The following is a 22,722-nucleotide window of genomic DNA, read 5'->3' on the forward strand; positions in this document are numbered from 1 at the left end:
AATCAAAGGGCTGCTTTAAAGAAACTTTGACAGGATTTTCCCCCTGGTTCAAAACTCTTACTATGTACAGTTTCTGCGGCGTACAAGGTAACACAGTGAGAAGACATGCAGTGCTGTAGGGGAACCACTCACAGCTGAAATGGAGGGAGAGGAATGAAAAGTAAATACTTACACATGATGTTTAAGCACTTGGGAAATAGCACATGTAATCAGTGCAGGGAAGACCAAATATCTCTGAGTTTTGGGGTCATTAAGGATAACAAAGTGAGTGCCAGAAACATTTTTAAAGGAATGGGGATCTTCACAGAGAGTGGAGGGAATCTGCTGGGAGACAACACTGGAGACAGCACTGGCAACAGAGAGCGAAGGTCATCTTCTCACCCACAACACTAAATCCACAAAGGCTTTTTTAATGGTGTGAACCAAACACATGCCTCCAAAGGGCAGTGCTGTCTTTCACAAAGTTCACAGACAAACTCTTTCCATAACACAGTTCTGTGGCCAGCTGAAATGTTATTGATTATCACACGTCAACAAGCTTTAAACAAAAACTGCTTTGATACACCCAGCTTTATTAAAAACAATCATACATTCACCAGTAATTAAGTTCATAAGTATGAAAATATGCGGTACCCTGTTACCATAATAGATCACATTATTATTCATGTTGTAATTAAAATATAAATATTTAGCATAATTGTTGATCATGAATGACATCTGAAACATGATGACAATAAGTAAACAAATGATTCTGTTGAGTTAAGCACCATCTAAGGAAATCTTTCATCACACGATTTCCTAAAAAATTGACACAGCATAAACAGACTTAGAAGCACCAACAGTAGAGAGCCAGAGGAAATCCTTAAACAATTTGGCACATCCAGTCCACTCATAAACAAAACACTCATTGTTTGTTGTTGTTAAGTTTTTCTGCAGATTAATGTAATCCGTGTGCACATGTGCATGGGTGGGAGCAAGTGCCGAGGGCTGTTTGTGTCCCAAATGTGGATGTAGCTCGTAATGTAGCGTTTCTGGGAGTCTGCCATAGGAACAGTGAGTGTGGCGTCGGAGGTGCTACATACTTTCTGCCTACACGCCGGGCTGCAGCATCTGATGAAAATAGGACTGTCGTCTCCGTGTCTCCTGATCGAGTTGCTCTTTAAGAGTCAATACCTGACCGGCAAAATAAAAAAAAAATGAGGTAAGATTACAGTATTTTCATGGCAAGCACCATTGTTCTTGTTATGATACCTGCTCCTCCAAGCATCTGACCCTCTGGCGATGGGCCTTCTCCCGGCTCTCTAAAGCCTGCTCTGCCTGGAGCTGGCTTGCTCTCAGACACTCTGTCTCCAAGTCCAACTCCTGGTGATGTCGTGCTGTCACCTCCAGGAGGCGCTGTGCATGAGAATGCTCCAGCTGGGATATATGAGCCTGGACACAAGCATTACATACATGCATTTGTGCACGTGAATTACACCAAGTAAAAATAGAGACTGAACAAAACTGTCTTCTGTTGTTGCTGTGGAGGTGGAGTGTAAGTGAGGGGTGTGGGGGTTACTGAGGTCATGAACCTGGGTTCAACGGGTTTCTAGGTGAACAGCTCAAACAGATATATGAATGGATACTCTGTGTATGTTGTAGACTATAATCCATAGGCTCTCTACAACCCAACAATGGAATGACTTGAACCTCAATAGTAAATTCATGTGTGAGAATATGAATGATTTATTGCTCTACTGGACTTTGCAGTGGCTCACTGTGACTCATCTTCAGCTCATCAGTTTTGTGATTGTCTCTAACCTCCCTACACTTCTGTCTTTCTGGTTGTTAGATTGCTCTGTTAAGTGTCCTGGTCCCTATTGGAATTCCAGGAAAACATATGTTTTATTATTAACGTAACTTTATTTCATTTACATAATTTGTGAATTAAAAGTATAGTATATTTAATTGTGTCCCAGTCTAACCTGCATTTCTCTCTGCTTTTCTGTAATCTCCTGCTCCAGCTCGTGGATAGTTTCCCCCAGTCTCTGCTTGTCTCTGGTCACTGCTGCCACCTCCTCCTCTTTCCTTAGCCTCTCCATCTCCACCTGACAACAGCGACATAGTGACACAACTTGAACGACTTTACCATAATCGCCCTGCTTTTATGTGCTGTCTTATAATGCATGTAGCAGAGGCCAAGCAAAGAACTACTTCTCAAAGTCCACCTACATGTTTCCACCACCAGGCACTGTGTGACAAAGCCTATTAATATGAAGTAAATCAGATGTGATATCCAAATGATCTCCCGCTGTCTTGATTTATGTAAGGTAAATGGTCATTTTTGTGTGTTAATGCTTTTCTAACGACACCAAAATGTGGCAAAATGACTTCTGACTACTTTAAATACATATATTACTCTAGTTCTGGCCCCTTTGCTTAAAAGTGCTTCCAAAAGTTTTAGATTTGACATTAAGATGATTTTATTGCATTTAAAGCCTTTTGTGGCTTGGCTGCATAACTTTTAGTACCTCAGATCTTTTACCTCATATAACTCTATGGGAGTTTTCAGGTCTCTTCAGGACTTAAGGCCTGGTGTTGTCCTGGGACTCAGCGTACTGTTTAAACTATACAGTAGCAGTAAGAATCCATCTTCCACTGTGGCTGCTGTCATGGCAGCAAATACTGCTTTGTTTTGGTGTTTAGAAATACAAAGCCTGCCTTTCCACTGAGTGACATACTCAGGTCACTAAGGGGCAGTTTGGAAAGTCATTTTAATTTCAGTAGTACACAAATTAATGAGATACTGTATCAGTGTTAATTATAAGTGTTAATCATAAGTGGAAGTGAGCCTGTAAATTAGTTCCTATTCCTGATATCTAATTTGGCTGCAAATTTGCTCCTGTGAGCTTCATTTGTCTGGAGCCAAATGTTATGGGTGACAACACACTCCCTTAGTCCACTTCTTTATACAGTCTGTGGTGTCAATACATTATGCACTACAAATGAAAAATGTAGAAACTTAAGTCATGTGGTGATTGTGTGACCAGTCATATATCAGTAATCTAAGTTCCTTTAATGGGACTTGGCATCCCCTGCTGGACAATCTGCTAAATATGTAGACTTTGAAAAAGATTTAAACATTATATTCATATAAATATAAATAATATCTAATGTAAAAACAATAATGACAGTAAAAAAACAGCAAAGTGATAATGTTAACCAGGGTAAAGTGTTTTAATAAGTAAAAAATAATTTAAATTATCATTAAAACATTTTTTTGATCCACTGCATGATGCTACATGTCTGACCTTCTCCAGGGACTTCCTCAGAGCTGATTTGTCTTTACTCAGCAGTGTAACTTTCCTCTTCATCTCTGCCCTTTCGCTCTGAACATTTTGTAAGGCGCCTTGGAGAGCTTTTATTTTCTCCTGCAGATCATTCTTCTCTTGCTGGAGCTGCTGGAGTCTCTTTTGGCCATCAAGGTCTGCATTTTGTCGCTGTGTCAAGCTCTGGAACACAAAGTGTACATTAATATACATATTCTAAATCTACACACTTGCCTTGTTTAAACTACCTCCTTCAGTGTGTTATGAAGTCTTTCCAGCTCTGAGTATTTTAACTCTGAGTCTTCCTGACTCATTTGAATGTTTTGGGTCTTCTCTGTCAAAGAGTGGTTCAGCCTTTTAGACTCAGAAAGAGCTTCTCGTGTTTTATCCAGATGTTCCTGTTGAGCATGAAATGATGAAGTTAATTGTGATTCACCCAATTCTTTCTTATGTAGTGTCTGTCTCAGTCAAAATTACTTAACACACTTTTCCTGTGAAACCCAATGTAAAATGATAGATTTACGTTAAGTATTGCATGTTTTTGTTTGCACAATATCCCTGAATGTGCAGCCCCAAAGCTCTCCCGAGAAGTGAATTAATGAGCTGCCCAAACGTTTTACTGCTCCACGTGTAAGGACCTTTAGGAAAACTTCAGCTGTAATGTAAATAAAAATGATCTGTCTGAATATGAGGAGGTTACATTATGACACGGTAAATCAAAGCAAGTAAATACAGTATGTTCAATGCAATCCTAAAAGGTGGAATTTGACACAATGTTCTTGTTGAAAGAATCCTAGCCTGCTTACCTGTAGTGTGCGCCGGTCTTGCTCACACTCGCTGAGAGCACTCTGGAGTTGAGTGACCTGCTCCTGTAGAGAGTGTGTGCTGTCGTGGCTGTCGCTTACAGACAAGGACAGTTTGTGGATTTGCTCCCTCAGCTGAGCCTCCTGTGTTTCAGCTCTAGACAGTTGTGTGTTAAGCTTCTCCTCACTCAGCCTCAAAGCAGAGCACTGATCCTCACTCTCTCCCAGCCTCCTCCGGAGATCCTTCAGCCTGAGATGCAGTGCTCCTGCCTGGGCCTCTAGCTCGGCCGCTCTCAGCTGAGATCTCTGCAGCTCTCCCTCTAGGGTGCGCTTGGACAGCTCTAGACATTTCACCTGACCCTCAGCTGCCTCAAGAGCCTCCTTCAGCTTCAGCTGCTCAGCATCAGCCTGAGATCCTGAGCTCTGATACAGCTCCAGTTTGTCCTAGGTATAAGATTACACATTTGAATTCAGTCAAGGCAAAAAAAAAAGAAGTGATTTCACATTTACACTTACTTGCAGTGCTCTCGACTCTGCTTCTGCTGATTGTAGAGTATTTTTAAGGTGAGTCAGTTCATCCTGAAGGACTCTTTTCTCTCTTTCAGTTCGGTGCACTGTTTCCTCCTGAAGAGTTAAAGAAGTCAGAGCTTTGTGCAAGTGCTCTTCCACCTCTCTTTTTCCTAAAACATAAAACCGCTTATTCAGATGAAGAGACAGTGGTTAAGTAATATTGACTTGAATATCACAAAGTTTACATACCAGCCTCAGATTGTTTTAAGGACTTCTGGAACAGTTCAATTTGACTAGAAGATTTTTTAAGGTTGTCCTGAAGTTCTGTTACTTGATATCTTAAATTGTCAATTTGGGCCCATGCTTCATCCTACATTTAAGGTTACAGTAGAAAAATGTAGAAAGAAAAGTTGTGTTTTTGAATAGTAAAATTAATGTTAATGGTAGAATTATATTTGCACATCTTAAACTCACCCTGTCTCTCCGTGCCTCTTTCAGCTCCTTTTGCAGTTCCTGGAGTACAATTTGCACTGTTTCTACATCCACTTCCTCAGCCTCTGTAGCATTCCACTCTTCTCGATTAATATTTTCTAATAAAGAATATTTTGTAATTTTTATCATAATGCAGAAATACATATTACCAACACACACATATATACATACTTTTAAATTGCTTTCTCCATGGAGATGGAGATCTTCTGTGAGAACCATTTGTGGCCGGTGTGTGATTAAGAACCGTGCGGCGTAGTGCTGAGTGTAGCCCAGCCAGCTGTGACTCCAGATCTCTTCTTCTAACATTGCCCAAGTGGAGCTGCTTTTCCAGGCCCTGCGTCTTACTCTCACTGAGGTCTCCCTGCATTGAGAGCTGCCTTATCTGGACCATAGCATCCTCTAGCGCCCCCTCCAGCTGGGCAGTGGCCTCTCTGTGCCTCTGCTCACGTTGCAACTGATTGGACTCCAGTTGTAGCACACGTTTTTGGTTTTGATGCTCAGATGTTTCTAGTTCAACCATACGCCGCTGCAATCCCGCAACCTGGATAAAGATTGTAACATTGTAAAATCCTCTGACACCAACATGTACGTATCTCTGAATGTGCAGCCCTATGCACAAGTTCACCCATCAACTTCAGTGTACGAAAGAATAAAACAAAACTGGAAATTGTTTAAACCTGTAGACAATTTATGTTGCATAATTCATTTAATTTATTTTGGAAAACTTAATTCTTGTTGTCTATCACTTGCTGGGAAGGGTGTCTTTGTGTGGGTTTGGGCTAACAAACAAGCAAACAATAAAACTGCCTTGACTATCCCAACAGACAATACCCTGTAGCCAAAGCAATAACATATAACTCATGTAAAACGAGAGAGACCTGGCAGGCACCCCACCACTGAACTCAAAATAAAATACAACAATTAAAGAACATTTAACATTGCCTAACTGTCTCGAAATATAAACAATGTGCTCCTTGTAATACACATATCCTTTTATAGTGGCTCCTACCTCACTGAGCGCTGCGTCTCTACCAGAGTCACTCTCCAGCAATTTCTGCTTTAGAGTGAAAGCCTCACGTCGCGCCTCCTCTTCTTTCCGCTCCTCCTGACAAATACGACCGTAAAGCTCCTTCAGCTCCTGCTTCTGCTGTTTGTTCTCCCCATCAAGACTCTTCACCTGGATGTTATACACAATTGTACATTTGTGCAAGACAATCAAACAGTTCATATTGTACCTGTCGCCGCAGCTCCTGCAGCTCTCTACGTGCTTCCAGGCGAGATTTCTCCAGCTCTCTCAAAGTGCTCCGTAGAGTATTGGTCTCCTCTTGAATTGAACTTCTACATTCTTCTAAGATGGAAACTTTTTGCTCTCTCTCTTCTGCATTCCGTCTCAAGCTTTTAATACATATCAGAAACAAAATCCCCTTGTTGACACCCACATCAAATAATAATGTTCACAGGATTACACCTAACATTTACTTACCTGCTATTGTCACTTTCTGCTTTCTTGATAAGAATCCTCAGCTCATCATTTGTCTCTTGAATGGCGTCCTTCTCCCTGGTCACATCTGTCAAGACTCTTTTGAGGTCCAGCACTTCTTTGTGTTGCTTGTCTCTCTGCTGAACACTCTCCTGAAGCCCTCTATGAGCCTCAATTAGCTCGGCTCGGAGTTGGACCACTTGAGCTTCAGTTTCTTTTAACTTTTGGCAGAGGCCTTCTACCTTCATGTTCAATAAAAAATATTACATTTTGAGTTCAAATGTATGTATCAAAAGCATCTCTATCATTGTATGCAAACTGAAAAGTACATTATATAGTTAATTTTCATTATATTAATGTCTCATCTGCAGTAACACAATTACATTACTCTACACTTTCTAGCCCTTTTAGGAATCAGTTTTACTGCAAATGGCAGTGAACAAATTTCACAAAGTAGGATCTTGCTTCGGCATTCTGATGCAACATTCAACAAAGAATAATAATACAAACTCTCATAAAAATAAATATGCATCAAAATTTCAGGGTTTCACAGGAGAGAAGATAAGGAATAATAATATGGTTATAAGTTAGCTCGAGATTTGGGAATGACTTGTGAATTGCAATAAATCAATGCACTGGGCAAGTCTTCAGTCTAGCAATAATTTCTTTAGAGCTAGTTTCTTAGGCATTTTCACATAATTGGGTGTTTCTTAAAAGTCCAAATGTTGTATGCACAATCTCATGCAACTCTGTGACCTATATTCTGTTTTAAGGCATTATGTTTAGTGTGAGGAATAGGGAGGACGGAGCTTATCTTGGCATGGATAAGAGCCAGTTGGGCTCAAAGCCAGGTGCTGTCTTTCCCCATCTCTGTGCTGCTGCTTCAAGTGTAAAGAATCCACAGAGTGCAACATGATAAACAGCAGCCCCCCACCCCGGCACAGAGGGGTGGAGGGAGGGTGAGGAGCAGGGTGAGGAGGAGTGCTGTACTCAGAGGCCACACAAGATGCTTTTTCTTCTCATAAACTTTAATGTGAGAAAAAACAAGCCAGTGCGGATCCAGCCAATTATACTTTATTTTATCTGATTCTTTGTGGAGGGGAGTGGAGGAAGGGGCAGAGAATATGAGGGCAGCAGTGTTGTGTTATGTGGATGAGACAGAGGGACCTGGAGTCCCAGTGGAGCCAGCCTCTCGCTGCTGCAGGGGAGAAAATAAACACTCCCCCACCGGCTTATTTACACAAGGGGTTAACTCAAACTTTGATTTCATATTTTGGTACCAGGGACCGTATCCTCCCATCTTGTTCTCACTCTTTCCATTTGGTTTTTCCTTCCTAAATGCTCTCTTGAAGGGCTACATACATTCACACTCCTCCTTTGTCACAGCTTGACATGAGAATCCTGAGATGGGATTAGTAAAAATAATTAAACACTGAATAGAGTAGACCTTGGCAGCCAAATCCGACAGCGTCACAGGAGCATGACTTGATCTACAGCAGAACACAGCGGTCCAAACCTCAAACTCTGCTGCTGTGGCTCCACACAGCCTCATTCACAACAATCTGACAAGACTAAAGAGACAGAGTGAAGACAGGACGATGCTCCATTTAGATTTTTTTTAACCAAAACCAAACTGATAAACAATCCCCTGGTCCTGACTTTCCCGTCATTTAGGCCAATACTTTACAGCTCTGCCTGAGTCTAATGAGGTGACTCTGAGGTTGTTGTTTTACTGAAACGCCCAACGACCCTTGGCCTGCTTTTCTGACCTCAGCCAACCCCAAGAGATGAGATTTACTGCTTTCATTTAACTTGGAGATGTATGTCACTTGGCCTAAATTGTAGTGTAATTGCACTCTTCTGTTTATATTAAGGTCAGTGGAGCTAAAATTTATACCGGGGAACTTTGCAGACAGAGAGTGCAGCGAGAATTTTGCCTTGAAGATTATGGCCCTGTGGACTACACACCTGAAGGCGTCCTGATGCTAGTAAAGCTCTGCGGCACAGGCCAATGTCAACAGTGGTCTTTGGTAAATGGCTCTCCCCCACTCTGTACTAATTGGTACAAACTCCCCCTCCTCCCAGCAGAGGCAAATCCAAAGACTTATATTTATGCCAAGACAAACATGGCTGTAATTTCCCATCCATTTCCATGATTGTACAATCCCTCAGTGTCATTTATTGGGTGACTTGAAATCTGTAAGGACTTTGATTTGTTTGTTGATCTTAATGTTTAAGAGCTGAAAACAAAATTTGGCTTATATTAAATTGGCAAGGATGTACGTATTCAAACAAGAGAAGCAAATGGAGTTTAAATAGTGCGTTTCCAACTGCAGTATGGGGCTAAAATGTTTTAAATATTCTCACCTCCAGCTTAGCCCTTTCCTTTAGTTCATTCAGCTCTTTTATCTGCTCAGTCAAACTCCTCTTGTCAGCCTCATGTGCATCCAGCGACTCCTCAAAGTGTGCCTGGAGCCGTTGCAGCTCAGAGCGAAGGACATCCAGTGCATTCTAAAACATTTATTTAATATTTAAATAAAATCAACGTAATATCAACATTCAGTACACTCTGTCCTTCAAATAACAACGTGGTGGTCTTTTTACCTTGTCCTGCTCTTCTTTGCTATGAGCCTCCCTCTTAATATGCTCCAGCTCCATCTCTGCAGTGGCCAGGTCCTGATCCAGAGCTGCCAGCTTCTCAGCAAGGGCAGCCTTCTCAGCCTCCATCTGGGACAGAGCCTGCACAGAAAAGCCACAAGGTCACTGTAAACCAACAAAGGAAGCTTAGTTCATGCTATTCTAACTTATTTACTCTTTTACAAACTGAGCTCTCCCAAGCTTGAAGGAAAAAGGGCTAATGGTTAAGTAGGGCTGCTTATTTTGAGAAAAAAAATCAAATTGGTTGATTTTTCTGACAAGAAGAAGAAATAGCAACTGATAAACTATAACACAAATACCATGAAGTACACATTTGAAGGAGTCTAGATTATAGGTACAACAAGGCAGGATATTTTTCCCTTGCAAAAGATATTTTATCATCAAAATAATAGCAGACTTTGCAATAATTTCTTCAACTCAAGTTGCAATTTTGATTTGATTGCGATATATTGTGCTATCTGTACTATTTTATTTTATTATTGCATTGTATTGTATGCAAGTATTTTTTCAAGGCTATTAAGAAAGATCTGATGTTAAACTCTGAATGTTTTTAATTGCTTAATGACTTACTGAGTCATGGACTGTATCAGGACATAGTTTGGCATTGGTTCAGTATTTCTTATATTTTTTGTTAAAGCAACTACCAGGAAAACAGTTTTCAAATTTTAAGTTTCATGTTTCCCTGTAAAACATTATTAAGATTATGTTTCAAAAGAAGAAAACTATAGAAGGGGAAAGTTGGCAAAAAGCAGTCCAAGAGTAAAGTTTTTGAATAAGTCATTCTACAAGTGCCCTGACCCAATCAAACATGTTCCAACCCCTCCCTCACCAGAAAAAAAACTTATATATTATTGTATTGTGAAGGGCTCATAAACTATGAGGAATGTCAAACCACACACATGCTGCTTTTCGCTCTCTGCGTTCAGGAGGCTTTGGTTGGACTCGTGCTGAAGTTTGGCCAGCTCCTCCTGCACCTGCTTTAGCTCCTTCTGACTGTGCGACTGCTGCTCCTCACACTGTCTCCTCAGCTGCTCCTCAGCCCGATCCCTCAGTGCTGCAAGCTCTGCAAACTCACGCTCCTGTACAAAACATTACATACGCTTACAAAATGGCAAACCACAAATTCTATAAAGTACTCCTAATTGTAGTGTACCTTCTGCTTTTGTTCAGCCTCCAGTTGCTCTCTGTGACTTTGCTCTTTCTGTTTCAGAGCTGCTTCTGCGTTCCTTTCCAGCCTTTCCAACTTTTCCTCCAGTTTACAATGCTCTTGTGTGGCTGCATGAAACTGACTCTCAGCATCTGCACGCATCTCTGCTACTTCACCTGGAAACAAAAAAATGCATTCATGGTCCAGTTACAATGCTAAATTTAAGCAGTACTGCTTACTCCCCAGATGTTGATGCAATGAAAAACTAAATGGTGTTTGCTCCAAAATAAAAATGTATTGCAGTGAGACCCACACAAGATTAAATTTTGTTTTTGGAATGAATATACCATTCGATTTTGAAACTCTGAGTTAGTTTCTTGGAAAGGAGAAGTGATAAGAAGCCTTTACAAGCCTTCGTGGTGGCAAACAAAAAGAATATCACAAAAAAATTGCTAACTTTATGGATTTCTTTTAACTTCTCCATTTCTGGTTAAGATTCGTTCTATTTTATTTTACACTATATAACATAATATTTTTAGCTGCATTTTTGTTCCTGTAAGATCCCCTGTTTTTGTAAATGTTTTTTCTTTCTTTTTTGTTATACGGTAAACCAAAAATTGGAAAGATCACATTTGAACTGGAAAATAGTAATATGTAAATATTTGCTCTTTCCAAATAAAATTAAATTGTGATGTTATTGGTTTGCCCGGAATGTTCAACTGTATGGCATTAAATCTATCTACGTATCTATGGTGACACTAACAGATCAAGATACAGGTCAGGTTCAGAACTTTTTTTTTTCTTTCTTTAGAAAATAAATAGATCGATACACTTATTGTTATATTACAAATTATGGAGGCAAAGCAATGAGGTCTTTGGAATCAGAATCTGCTGATGATAACTACCAGAAAAGTCACATAGTGCACTCTTAAAGGGGCCATATTACACTATTTTCTGACCTATGTTATAATATAATATAAATGTAATGATGTATTTTGTTCCATTCACAGTGTTTAAAACACAGATCCTGCATATTTAGGTTGTGTTCTTTTCTCAAACTGAAAACACTCTGTTCCACCTTGTGATGTCATGTGGTAATACATGAGGTATTCCACTGCGTTTTTAAACCCCATATGCCTTCACTAGAATCATTTGGATAATTTCAGTGCTGAAATTTCCAACCTCTACTGAACACTGTTAACCTGAAAACCACTGCTTCACGACATCACAAGGTGGAACAGAGCATCTGAGCTTTGAAGATGCAGACAGACTAATAATGCAGGATTACTCAAACATGTGTGAAGAAAACAAAACACAACTCCAGGTATGCTTTCAAGCTTTTAACGTTGCTAAAAAGCTCACAGAAGTCAGTTTTGCATAATAAAGGGCCTTTAAATATTCAAATTAAAGATTTTTCTTTTAACTTTATGTCACTGCCATAGTCAACACAATAAAACATATGATTCATGTAAGCATTCAGTAGTAGTAATCCACATAGAAGTGGAAGACAGAATAATTTGACATAGCTTTGTACTTGACAATGTGTAGTTCTGGCAATAACAAAAGGTTGCTTCTCCATGATTTAACAACTCTTATCTGAACCATGTGTGTTAGTGTGGAGGTGGGAGCGTGGTCATCCTGAGGTCCAGCTGCTGTGGAGCTCACACATGAAATATGGCTCTCCTGTGGGCTGCTGGGACGGGGGCTTGGCACAGAGGACAGAGAGGTCTCAGAGGGAGCGGGCTACTCACGCGTCAAGGCCTCGTTAGCAGCAAGTAAACTGCGCCTCTCCCCATCCATCCTGCAGCACTCGGCCTCCAGAGAAGAAACAAGCTGCTGGCTCTCAAACAGTGAGGTCTCCAGCGACTCCTTCTTCAACCTGCAAAACACCGCAAACAAGGATTAGCTCTCAAATGGACTGAACCACCAGGTGTATAAGACCATAAAATGCAATAATCCAAACATAACTATTTGACTGGAAACACTCAGTTGTTTTCTTTGGCCTAATCAAATGTATGAGCTGGTAATTACTGTAATCATGAATGAATCCTAGCAACAAACAAATGGGAGTGTGGTTCTGCATTTTACTACTAGTCAGCCACAAACATGTGGTCCTTAAACTAAAGTGTTAACAAAAAAACTAAGAAAAACTCAAACATATTCTTATTCCCAAGTCAGATATAATGGTCTATTGGTTCTGTTAAACCAATAGACCATTGATTGCACAGAATGCATTATGCAAAACAGCTATCAAAGAAATAAGGAATCTACATTTGGAGAAGGTTCAAGTAGTGCTACTACACAACAGTAGTGCTTGTCCTGGTGTAAATGTAGGTCAGACCACATGAAAAGCAGCACACAAACAAACCTAAGTGCTGCCAGTTCCTCCATGAGGTCGGAAAGCTTTCGCTCAGCAGAGCTCAGTTTGACTTCCAGAGCAGCTCTGTCCCTGGCCAGCTCGTCCCGCTCACTGGACGCTCTCTTTAAGGCCGCGCTTTGAGTCCCCAGTTCCCTCCTGCACGCACACAGCTCCTCTGAAACACTCTGCATCTGCTTGTTGACCTGGAGACAAACACAAGCACAAATACACTTCATACTTCTACTACTGTAAATGAGAAGATGGAAAAATGTCAGCGTAATCTTTCTGTGTTTTTACAAAGAGTTCAAAAAACATGTACAGATAAGTGTTTTTATAAAGTGTGTTTATAAAGGTAAAGCTTTAGTGGCTTTAACTGCTCTACGATACAGATTCTAGGACAATGCAAATGCTTATTTTACATCTATGAAAAAGATAAAGGGAATGTAAGCATTTCTAGAGTCACAAAGGCAGCACCATAACAACCAATGGAAAGACATTTCTTTCTGTCTAATCATTAGCATGGATTTTGAACTCAAATAAAACTATTTACATTACAAGGGGAATATAGCAGCTATAATTGCGTCATCAGTGTACATTGGATAAAGTAATGCCATGTACCCTTTATTTATGCAAGAGGAACTTTGTATACCAATGCCATGCATATTATTTATGTACCATTAATTAAACAAAATACAAGGCAACCTAAAGGAACAGCAAAACCATTACAAATGGACAGCCTCAAGCGAAACAAAAATGATTGGTGGGGTGCAATTTATCTTTCCAACTACAGCTTAAAGCCCAGAACCTATATTTGGAAAGTAAAATAAAACAACTCTGCACATGTGTAATTCATGTGAACTGCACGGAGAATGTTGGCACTTAACTCATAATAACTGTGAAGCAATTAAAACTAACTGACCTCAAACTATTTTCTGTGAAAATAAACCTGCACTTGAGGTTTTGCGGCTAGTTTGTGTATAACTACAAAACGATTAGGTTTACAATATATCATTGCAATGTGTTTCAAAGTCATTTTAATGTAGAAAAATGAACTCACTTTAACAAACTGTTACTTCACAGTGACTTAGTCCACATTAAATACTTTGTCCTCAGTACATAGCAAGGAGGATAAAGAACAGTTCATTGTTATTTTATGTGAGTAGTGTTCAATAATATAATAATATGATGAAACATGTGCATAGTGCAACAGAGGCCACCCCAGGGCTTGTCTCTGGCACAGTAGATTTATTTTTGCAGATATCTTATCTAAAATGTTTAGGTGGAATTTGTCAAATTGTTTACGTTTGTAATATTCTGAGCTGGGAGAAATGTGGGTATCCCAGCTTCACATTGAGAACAGATAATAAAACATTAGATTCTTCTCATTCTTTGAAAGTCAGGGTAGGTAAATCTGGATGTGTTAAGGAAGTACTTTGGGTGTTCAGTTCATAGTGTTACACTGAATGCCTCAAGATATTATATGTCTTTGTATTTATCTTCTCCAGTTCACATTTGTTCATGTAAATCCCTTGCTTGTTAGGTCCCAAGTTGCCCATAAAGCACTTAGTGAGGATACAAATGATCTTCATATCCCTGGAAACACAAAAGACAATGCAGATGTGTCCTATGTGTGCAATTCATTTTAACATGACAACAGGCCCCACAAACGTGTTGAAAGAGATTCATAACATTGGGTTAGCTGTCCCAGGTGTGAAGGGCTGCGGCAGACCTGAGAGAGCTGCTCTGTGGCCTGTGTGTTCTCTGTGTGCAGCAGCCTGAGCTCAGACTCCAGCTCCTGGAGCACTCGCTGCGTGTGGCTCAGGGACTTCTCCAGACTCTGTTTCTCTGCCAGCAGATCTATCATGTCCTGCTGCAGCCTCACAGCCTCCTCTCTGGCTACAGCGCGCTCCACCTCAGCTTCACGCCTGCGCTCTCCAAGTTCAGCCTTCTCACTCTCTGTCTGTAAAGGAGAAAAAACAACATTGTTTTTTGTGTATTTTTACTCTCTAAAACAGTTGAGTGACTGACCTGCAGCAAAACCCGGCTGAGTTCCACCTTGTCTTTGGCTAAGCCTTCACTTAGAGTCGCCATCTTGGACAGAGAGTCTTTCAGTGCAGCCTCCTGATTCTGCATTTTGGCAAGAGAGAGCTCCTGTGTGGTGCACTGGGACTCAATCTGAAAATGTTATTGATGAAACGTCATTACAAGGTGAAATAAATGAAAAGAAGGAGCCAAAAAGTATTTTGTTTACCTTACTGAGAGCCAGAGAAAGACTAGCCTTGTCATCTTCCAGCAGCTCTTTTTGAAGAGTCATTTGACTCAATGCTTCTTTAACCATCACCAGCTCCTTACGTACATCAGAGTGCTTAGATTCAAGCTCCTCAAGACTCCTCTCACTGAAAACACAAAAATATTTACCAATCTCTTGCCCCAAAGTTTGTTGGTTGGCTTACATGTGCATATTCAATTTCCCACTAATCATTTTTTTCAAATGAAACCTGAGATGAAAAAACATCTTTCTTGCATGACTGCAGTAATGTAATGTAAATGATTTACGTTTGAATCCAGAGTGGTTGTGTGGCAGACCAGTGACATGTGTTCCTGATCTGTGGTGTAAACAAACAGAGTTTGAGGACAATGGTTGGTGACAGTGCAGAGTGCATTGCTACCTCCTTTGGGCCTCTGTGTGCTGACGTGTGAGCTGCAGCTGGAGGTCCTCTCTATGCTGCCTCAGGACGTCCCTCTGTCTCTGCAGCTCCTGTGATGAGCCCCTCAGTCTGTCCAGCTCCATCCGCTGGGAATCCATCTCCTGCTGCAGTCCTGACACCAGCCTCTCCAGGCTGCTCTTCTCACTAGAAACAATAAAAGACACTGTTAACAAACTGTTATGAAAGCATTTAAACTTCACATTGTTCAAATGTTCTAATGTACAGTGAACTAAGAATGATACGCACCTGGAGATGAGTTCTAGTGAGCTCTGGGATTCCCTGAGATTTGCCTCCAGAGCTGTTCGTGCCTCTTGACTTTCTCTCTGAGCCTCCTGTATCTTTTGCTGCAACTCTTTCCTCTCAGCTTCATTCACCTGCAGTCTGGTACGCAGTGTGCTGACCTGCTCCAAAACATCATCCAGACATCCGCGTAGGTCCTTAAAAAGGAAGTTATATTTTGAATATTGAATTTGATGATGTTCTATACTTCCTTAAAACAATACATAAGGCTTGCCTGTGCATGCTTCTGTTGTTTAGAAAGAGCGCTCTGAACAGCTATCAACGTGGGGTTTCTTTGGGGAGACGAGCCATGATGAAGGAAGCTGGATGGGCTGTCAGGGCTGCCATTATCATTTTCACTAATCACCATCTGGAGATATTGTACAAATATATAAAGAAATCTAAGGAATCATTGGCTTATAAACATATTGTTAGACACAAACTCCAGGTGACATCAAACTTAACAAACACAGCCATGTTAAGTCAGCTCATGTCTGACCTGGTGTATGTGGTGTATGACCTTCTGCAGAGCTTGGTTTTCTGTTTGTAGTGCCTCCATCTCTGCTTTATCCTCTGCTCTCCTCATCTCCTGAACAGGAAACCAATAAGGTCAGATAAGCACACATACAACGCTCCTGACATTGTCCAGCTGGCAGCTCTTGAGACAAGGAAGTTATGGACTTTATCAAACTAAAACCCAAAGTAACAGACCAGAGCCAAATCTGACCCCTTTTTAGCAATAGTTTATCTGGCACCTCCCTGCCCTGATTACCATCCTGTGCAGGCTGATCTGCATGGTGTCCAGGCTGGCGTCCTTCACACTGCTCTGGGTTTGTAGATGTTTGACTGTGTCACTCAACTCCAACATTCTGAAATATTCAATGTAATTAACAATTTTACAGAACAAGCAAAACAATGGCAGGAATAGGAGTGATTACACGATTTAACATAATTAATGCATAGTAATAGCATTTGTTTAAACTTGATTACGTGTACAATTTTTTATTATAATTTAATCACATTTTTTGTGTTCTTCTTTGGAAATTTACACATTTTTGGAGGCTGAATGAATGAAGTAGCATCATATAATATGCATTTGTATCCTTTAACCCCAACATAAAAGTCCATCAATTACCACTTAGGCTCTAACCTAATGTTTCAGCTCCAAAGACCTACACTATCATTTTCCCTGGACACAATCGGAACAATAACCCTCTGACATGGGAGTTATGATCAAAGGAGATAAAGGTAATCAGATTTCATGTTTGAAAAGCCCTGATCCTTTTGTGTTGAACCACATCAGCAGTATTTAAATGGGAAGATGAACAGAGCTGTAGTGATCAAAATTCGCTCCTGACAGGAATGTGGAGTTTGTAATTGATCTTCTTGAACTTTGATGTCTAAGCTTATATTTCAGCTCTGAGTTTACACAAAAGATTAGTTGAATAATAGTGATGGGATTCTTTATAAGGAGAGCCCCTTGAATTTAATTTGTTTATAACAATGCAGTTTTGTCTGCCACGGGTTGCCTCCATTGAGACAGTAGATAAAGCAGTAGAGAGTCATAGATGGCAGACCTCCCACCAGAGAAGTTACACATTGCATCTTTAAGATATGCTTTAAAGAAACACAATATAAAAAATATGAATTTTTTATTAATTGTATACCTTGAATTCAACTCCACTTTCTCTGCGTCCCATCGACCCTGCAACTGCATGGCTTCTTTCAGTTTGTCCCTCAGTTGTCCCTCCACTTCTGATTCCTCTCCACAAGGGGCACTCTCCCGTGTGACTCTGGCCTCTAGGCTCTTGCAGACTCCATGCAGCTCTCTGCTGACAGCTACACACTCCCCGCGCAGCTCTGAAAGGGTTCTGATCAAAACAATCACAAATAGGACATAGATTCATACAGGTTAAAGATAATCTGGTTTCACTCAAGGTGTACAAAGTCATTAGTCTGTTGAAACCCAGTGTGTTTGTGTTCGTAATTGGATGGATGTCTGGACTTGAACTCGTTCTTGTGTCTGGCCTCACTCTATTATCATCAGAAGATGAGATGGGATGAGCTATCAAAGTTCAAGCAAATTACTTTTCATCAGTGCTTACAGTGGCTTAACATGACCGCAGCCAAGTCTTAAAAAGGCTCAAGGGCCGTCCTGACAGATGATTTCAACACCTCTTGTCCCCCCAGTGAGGTAACAATGAAGCGGTGTGGTGTGCTGCCCTCAATGACCTGTTCCTTTTTGATCCCTGGCTAGGAGATGGATTGTAGTTTTATGTATGAGAGAGATACAGGAGGAGAGGAGGGGTTTCTTGTGCAATCGTGGACCGCCGGAGGGGTTCTGGCAGAGCACCACACTCACCTGTCAGTGAAAGTCCTTAGCTGCGTGAAAGTGCTTCGCAGGGAGGCAGCCTGGCGCCACAGAGCCCTGACACGGGCCTGCTCACGGCTGAGGCGGGAGGCGCTGGTCTACACACAAGAGCACAATGTGATGGGACTGGGTGGTAGGGGGTTGCTTACAACACTGCACCTCTCCTTTTACAGTGATACCAAACAGATGCAATACTGGAACTGCTGAGTACTGGCCTCTCGCAAATAATTGGATTTCCCTGAATCAACAGATGTGGCTGTTTTACAACACGAACGAAAGATTGTTTGGACAAATTTTTCTTCCCCTTCAGCAGTTGGAATGTTTTCACAGGAAACAACAACTCAGAAATCATAGCAAGAAAGGGAACAGGGAATGGGGATGAATTGATGAAACTGGCTATGAATGGAATTCCAACCTCTAGTGAACTCTACACAAGTTTAATTGTGCAATTTCAGTAGATTCAATAACTTTTAGCGTAGCCTCATGTGATCTGTGCAGTTTGTGTCCTCACCTCTTGCTCTTTTCTCATCTGTGTCTCATACAGCTCCAGATCTGTCCGAGCCTTCAGTAGACTCTCCGTGAGGCCCTGGTTCGCAATGCCAGCCTGCTCCAGTTGGTCTCTAAGCACAGAGTTGACTTGGCTGAGACTGGCACACCTGGCAATAACAAGTCTTTTGAGTATTCGGGATCATTTGGCATTTTTTGGCTGACAGACAAATGTCACAAAAACAGCGCCCGCCCAAACTCTACTTGGCATCACTTCTTTCTCTGATGTAGATCCACCCTCACCAGCCACACAGCGTGAACATGTGTGACAGTTTTATAAAACCTGTCACAACTTAGTTTTAATTCCATCCAGATTTGCTTGTACTGTACAGCAATTTACCAAAATGTTTATATCATTCTTACCCTGAACACACACCCTGTTACTGTAAGCGTGTTTGACAAGAGGCCAAACCCATGTAAGAGGTTATGGAATGAATTTAAAAGTAATAAGCAAAATGTTGAAAACATAATCTCTACATTACTTACAATAAGTGGTTACAACTCAGTATTACAGTGTTAGTTAAATGCATTTCTGTGCTTTTGCTAAAGTCTGTTATTAACCATTAACAACACTTGGAAGTTCACACATTTACTGTAAATGTAATGTAAGGAAGGTTTATTGGGGCATTCACCTACTAACTACTCAGGAAGACACTTTATTCACCTTGCTTTTATGAACAAAGTTTATGTAGCATGACAGCAACTATTTGTATGTTGACACAGCAGCGCCTGCTTACAACTGAGGAGCAAAGTATTAGTTATACATAACATACAACTTGTTACATACAACTATAACATGCTTTGCGTAGACCTAGGTACATTTCTTTGAACCAGTTTTCAATACCAAACTTTGGTACTGAACACAGGGGACATTTTATTTGTATTAGGCCCTAATTTTGGTTGCCTATATAAATCCTTAATAAAGTACTAATGGAATACATTATTAATATTATCATTAAAAGTAGCTTAATCATCAAATATTCTGTATTCTCAATCATTTGATTATATTTAACCCAAGTTGACTTTGACTCACTTCTTCTGCTCCTCCTCCAGCTGAGCGGCCTTCCTCTGGATCAGGAGGCTGAGCTCGTCCTCTGTGTGCTGCTGTCGCTGGGCTGAGTCCAAGTGGCTCTGCAGCTGAACACACACACCATCACTACAGGCATCCCAATAAAACTTTACCCTGGGAGCAGTACTGTGTAAAGCAGTAGCCTAATATTTACAAACCTTCATAATTACAGTGAAAATCTGCTAATTCAGACTCTGTGGGCAAAGTTCAGCCCAAAATAATATTTGATTGAATCAATATAAGCGCAAATCTTGCTGAGCATCAAAAGTTGAAATTGAAACTGTAAACATGTAGTTATAACACTATATTTTCAACAAATACAGTAATGTATGCTGTAACCTAAACTATATTATGCTTTTATTTTACTTTTTGGCTTCAATTAATGTAAGAAGATCTGAAATGCTTTGTACTTTGAACAGGGGTCAAAGTTTACAGATAAACATGACCCAAAACTAGTGCCATTTTAACATCACTAAAGCAGGTGAGTATGGCCATTTTTGACTATTTCTGAAAATAGCTAGTAAAAATCCTGTAGTAATAAACTTCAAATAGCCTCATAAAACATATTGGGACAATGTTTTCTTTATATCCACAACATACATGTATCTAAGCCCACAGCCGGGTCACAAATGCACAGATGCTCAACATGTGGCTGCTCCTCAGTGCCTTAAATTTACAAGATGGATGAAAGACTGTGACAAATGTGACCACAAGAGCGTGTGACCAAGTTAACTTAAGGATAGAGGAGTTTTTATGTAAAGCCTATGGAATATGTTGCTCCTGGACTTTCCCTTCATTAACCATCTTTTCTGTTCCACGACAACACGCTGTTTGTGGGACTGCAAAGGCTAACATTAATCAGCTATATCTTTTCAAATCTTCATTCAACCACAAGCTTAATTTTGACCACACTGACATTTTGTTTATAGCCAGTAAATAAAAAAAACTTTTCAATGAGTAAGTTGTTCTCATAAGTATGTTGTCATATTTTTGTTGTAACCAATAATTGTGCCATGCAAAAGCAATTTGTACAATTTGCAATGAAACCTATTTCCTTTATGCTGTAAAGTAAATTGGTTTATTTTCATTTTCATAAGAAAATAAACAATGTTGTATTGGATTAACAAAGTTGGAATTTTTGTTTTATGTTAGCGTGTTGATAACTATATTCCATACCAACAGTCTCATTTTTTCTGATTCTGAAGTCTTCTCCAGGACCTGCACTTCAAGATCCCCACATCGTTTTTTGTACTGAAGAACCTGGTATTCAAAAAGCACCAACCATATGTAATTATGATTCTCAAAAATACAAAAATTCTTGATTTGGTGTAGCGTTACCTTGGCCTGAAGTTTCTGAACGAGCTGTGCTTGCCTCTGCTGAGCTTCCTGGTACAGCTGCAGTTTTTGCCAGTAAGTCCTCTCCTGGCTTTGCACATGTAGATTTCCTGATGAGCTGTCTTGGTCAGACTCCGCCGATGAGTGCAATCGGAGCACCTGGTCAAGCTGGTGCAATAAACAAAAAAGAAGTTTGACTGGAAATGACACTTCATCCTGTAAATATCAATACATATTTCTTTAATTTATCATGGGGCTTATTATGTTTACTTGTGTATTGGCATCTCTATGGGCATAGTGCATCTGAAACTAGCGAGAACTTTGACAAGAAATTTTAATTTTGTTTTAGTTTGTGACATTTTGGGGATCTGGGATGGATTAGTTTAGTTTTTTGTATTCAAGGAAAATATCAGTACTTTAATAAAAAAAATTAAATATCTACTATTCATTGTTTGAGTTATAAGACACAATTTTATTTAGTCAGCAAAAATATGACAATAAAGAAAGAAAACTATGACAAAATATTTTAGTCAACGAACTAAACACTGTTTAAAACAAGCAAAGGCATACAGGTCATTTAAATATTTTGATTAGGTCTCATATCAGAAATCCAAATGTCCTGTAACCTCTCAACTTCACACAACCTCCACTCCCTATGCACCACCCTCGCTCTCTCCATCTCTCTCTCCATCCCTCTCTCTCGTTCTCTCTGTGCTGGTGCCAGACTCTCTGTCCTCTCTAATACAAACCACATGGCCCTGCGCTGCACTACAACGCTGCGTGCCTCCAGCCTCCAGCTGCCCTTGCTGACTTCTCATTTAAAAGAGAGGAAGAGAGTGCGAGTGCGGCAGCCCCCTTCCCTGAAGCGCACTGAAAACCACCATCCAAGCACTTCAAATCAACCCTGCGACCCAGCCCCTCCCTCTCCCTGTACCTCATCTCCTCACTGGGTGCTTAATCTCTGCAGCAGGCTCCAGCGGGGCCAAGACAATAGTCCCACTGTTCGGCGCTGGACTGGGCCACTTTGCCACCATTATTAACACATTTTCAAATGGCCTTTTCAGAGTTTTATACTACAAACATCAGCGAGCATCAAAGAGCTGGCTCAGAGTTGGTGGTGTGGAGCGGTGGAACTGTTGTTGAGGTGACAGCTTTAGGGACCAAGAGGGAGGAGCCGTCCAAACAGAGTCTCAGCAGCTGTGTTTGAAGGGCTCCTGGAAACATCTGCATGTACTACCTTAGTTATTATGCATCAAGTATTTTGGAAAAACTACAGCAAAACAGTGACTCATGTACAAGTATGTATTGCATAAATACTGTCAAAAAGAGGACATTGGAATAATGAGACACTGATAGAATTATTAAGAGGTTATAAGCATGACTAAATTCCACTTCATCTTTCAGGCCACAAAAAACAGTGAGCAAAAGTTATGAAATTAGATTTTTAAGTTTTTTTTGTCCAGCTGTGCTATTGATACTTCACAGCTGATGCCATCAACATTCTCTGAGGTGTGATGATAACTGGAGGGTCTGCTCTGTTATTCAATCTGAGTTTTGCTTTAACACAATCTGACTAGAAAGGTGAGCTGATCTGAACTCTTAAACAAGTCTCTCATTCAGTCACACATGCTAGCAAGCATTAGCCAACAGTTTTTCA

At 40.5% G+C, this 22,722-nt stretch overlaps 1 protein-coding gene across 1 annotated transcript in view; it reads right to left on the reverse strand.

Moving 5' to 3' along the window:
• Positions 1 to 599: 599 nt before the first annotated feature.
• crocc2 (ciliary rootlet coiled-coil, rootletin family member 2) overlaps positions 600 to 22,722 on the reverse strand; it is a 28,838-nt gene continuing 6,715 nt past the window's right edge. The window contains exons 4-36 of the mRNA XM_055165244.1: positions 21,069 to 21,233; positions 20,907 to 20,990; positions 19,695 to 19,798; positions 18,627 to 18,771; positions 18,107 to 18,213; positions 17,412 to 17,615; positions 16,517 to 16,613; positions 16,244 to 16,333; positions 15,980 to 16,114; positions 15,712 to 15,902; positions 15,427 to 15,609; positions 15,009 to 15,153; positions 14,786 to 14,932; positions 14,487 to 14,717; positions 12,767 to 12,960; positions 12,150 to 12,277; positions 10,405 to 10,574; positions 10,151 to 10,330; positions 9,198 to 9,332; positions 8,961 to 9,104; positions 6,597 to 6,835; positions 6,349 to 6,508; positions 6,123 to 6,290; positions 5,285 to 5,654; positions 5,096 to 5,178; positions 4,871 to 4,991; positions 4,628 to 4,791; positions 4,115 to 4,555; positions 3,557 to 3,706; positions 3,291 to 3,491; positions 1,961 to 2,087; positions 1,252 to 1,436; positions 600 to 1,173 (exon numbers count right to left, since the gene is read on the reverse strand). Of these exons, the coding sequence (XP_055021219.1) occupies positions 1,090 to 1,173; positions 1,252 to 1,436; positions 1,961 to 2,087; positions 3,291 to 3,491; positions 3,557 to 3,706; positions 4,115 to 4,555; positions 4,628 to 4,791; positions 4,871 to 4,991; positions 5,096 to 5,178; positions 5,285 to 5,654; positions 6,123 to 6,290; positions 6,349 to 6,508; positions 6,597 to 6,835; positions 8,961 to 9,104; positions 9,198 to 9,332; positions 10,151 to 10,330; positions 10,405 to 10,574; positions 12,150 to 12,277; positions 12,767 to 12,960; positions 14,487 to 14,717; positions 14,786 to 14,932; positions 15,009 to 15,153; positions 15,427 to 15,609; positions 15,712 to 15,902; positions 15,980 to 16,114; positions 16,244 to 16,333; positions 16,517 to 16,613; positions 17,412 to 17,615; positions 18,107 to 18,213; positions 18,627 to 18,771; positions 19,695 to 19,798; positions 20,907 to 20,990; positions 21,069 to 21,233 (5,472 nt within the window). The 3' untranslated portion in view covers positions 600 to 1,089. The remainder of the gene's footprint in view (positions 1,174 to 1,251; positions 1,437 to 1,960; positions 2,088 to 3,290; positions 3,492 to 3,556; positions 3,707 to 4,114; positions 4,556 to 4,627; positions 4,792 to 4,870; positions 4,992 to 5,095; positions 5,179 to 5,284; positions 5,655 to 6,122; positions 6,291 to 6,348; positions 6,509 to 6,596; positions 6,836 to 8,960; positions 9,105 to 9,197; positions 9,333 to 10,150; positions 10,331 to 10,404; positions 10,575 to 12,149; positions 12,278 to 12,766; positions 12,961 to 14,486; positions 14,718 to 14,785; positions 14,933 to 15,008; positions 15,154 to 15,426; positions 15,610 to 15,711; positions 15,903 to 15,979; positions 16,115 to 16,243; positions 16,334 to 16,516; positions 16,614 to 17,411; positions 17,616 to 18,106; positions 18,214 to 18,626; positions 18,772 to 19,694; positions 19,799 to 20,906; positions 20,991 to 21,068; positions 21,234 to 22,722) is intronic.

The sequence above is a fragment of the Boleophthalmus pectinirostris genome, unplaced genomic scaffold (assembly GCF_026225935.1).
Source record: "Boleophthalmus pectinirostris isolate CB_2022bp ecotype Guang Dong unplaced genomic scaffold, ASM2622593v1 HiC_scaffold_7, whole genome shotgun sequence".
NCBI lineage: Eukaryota > Metazoa > Chordata > Actinopteri > Gobiiformes > Gobiidae > Boleophthalmus > Boleophthalmus pectinirostris.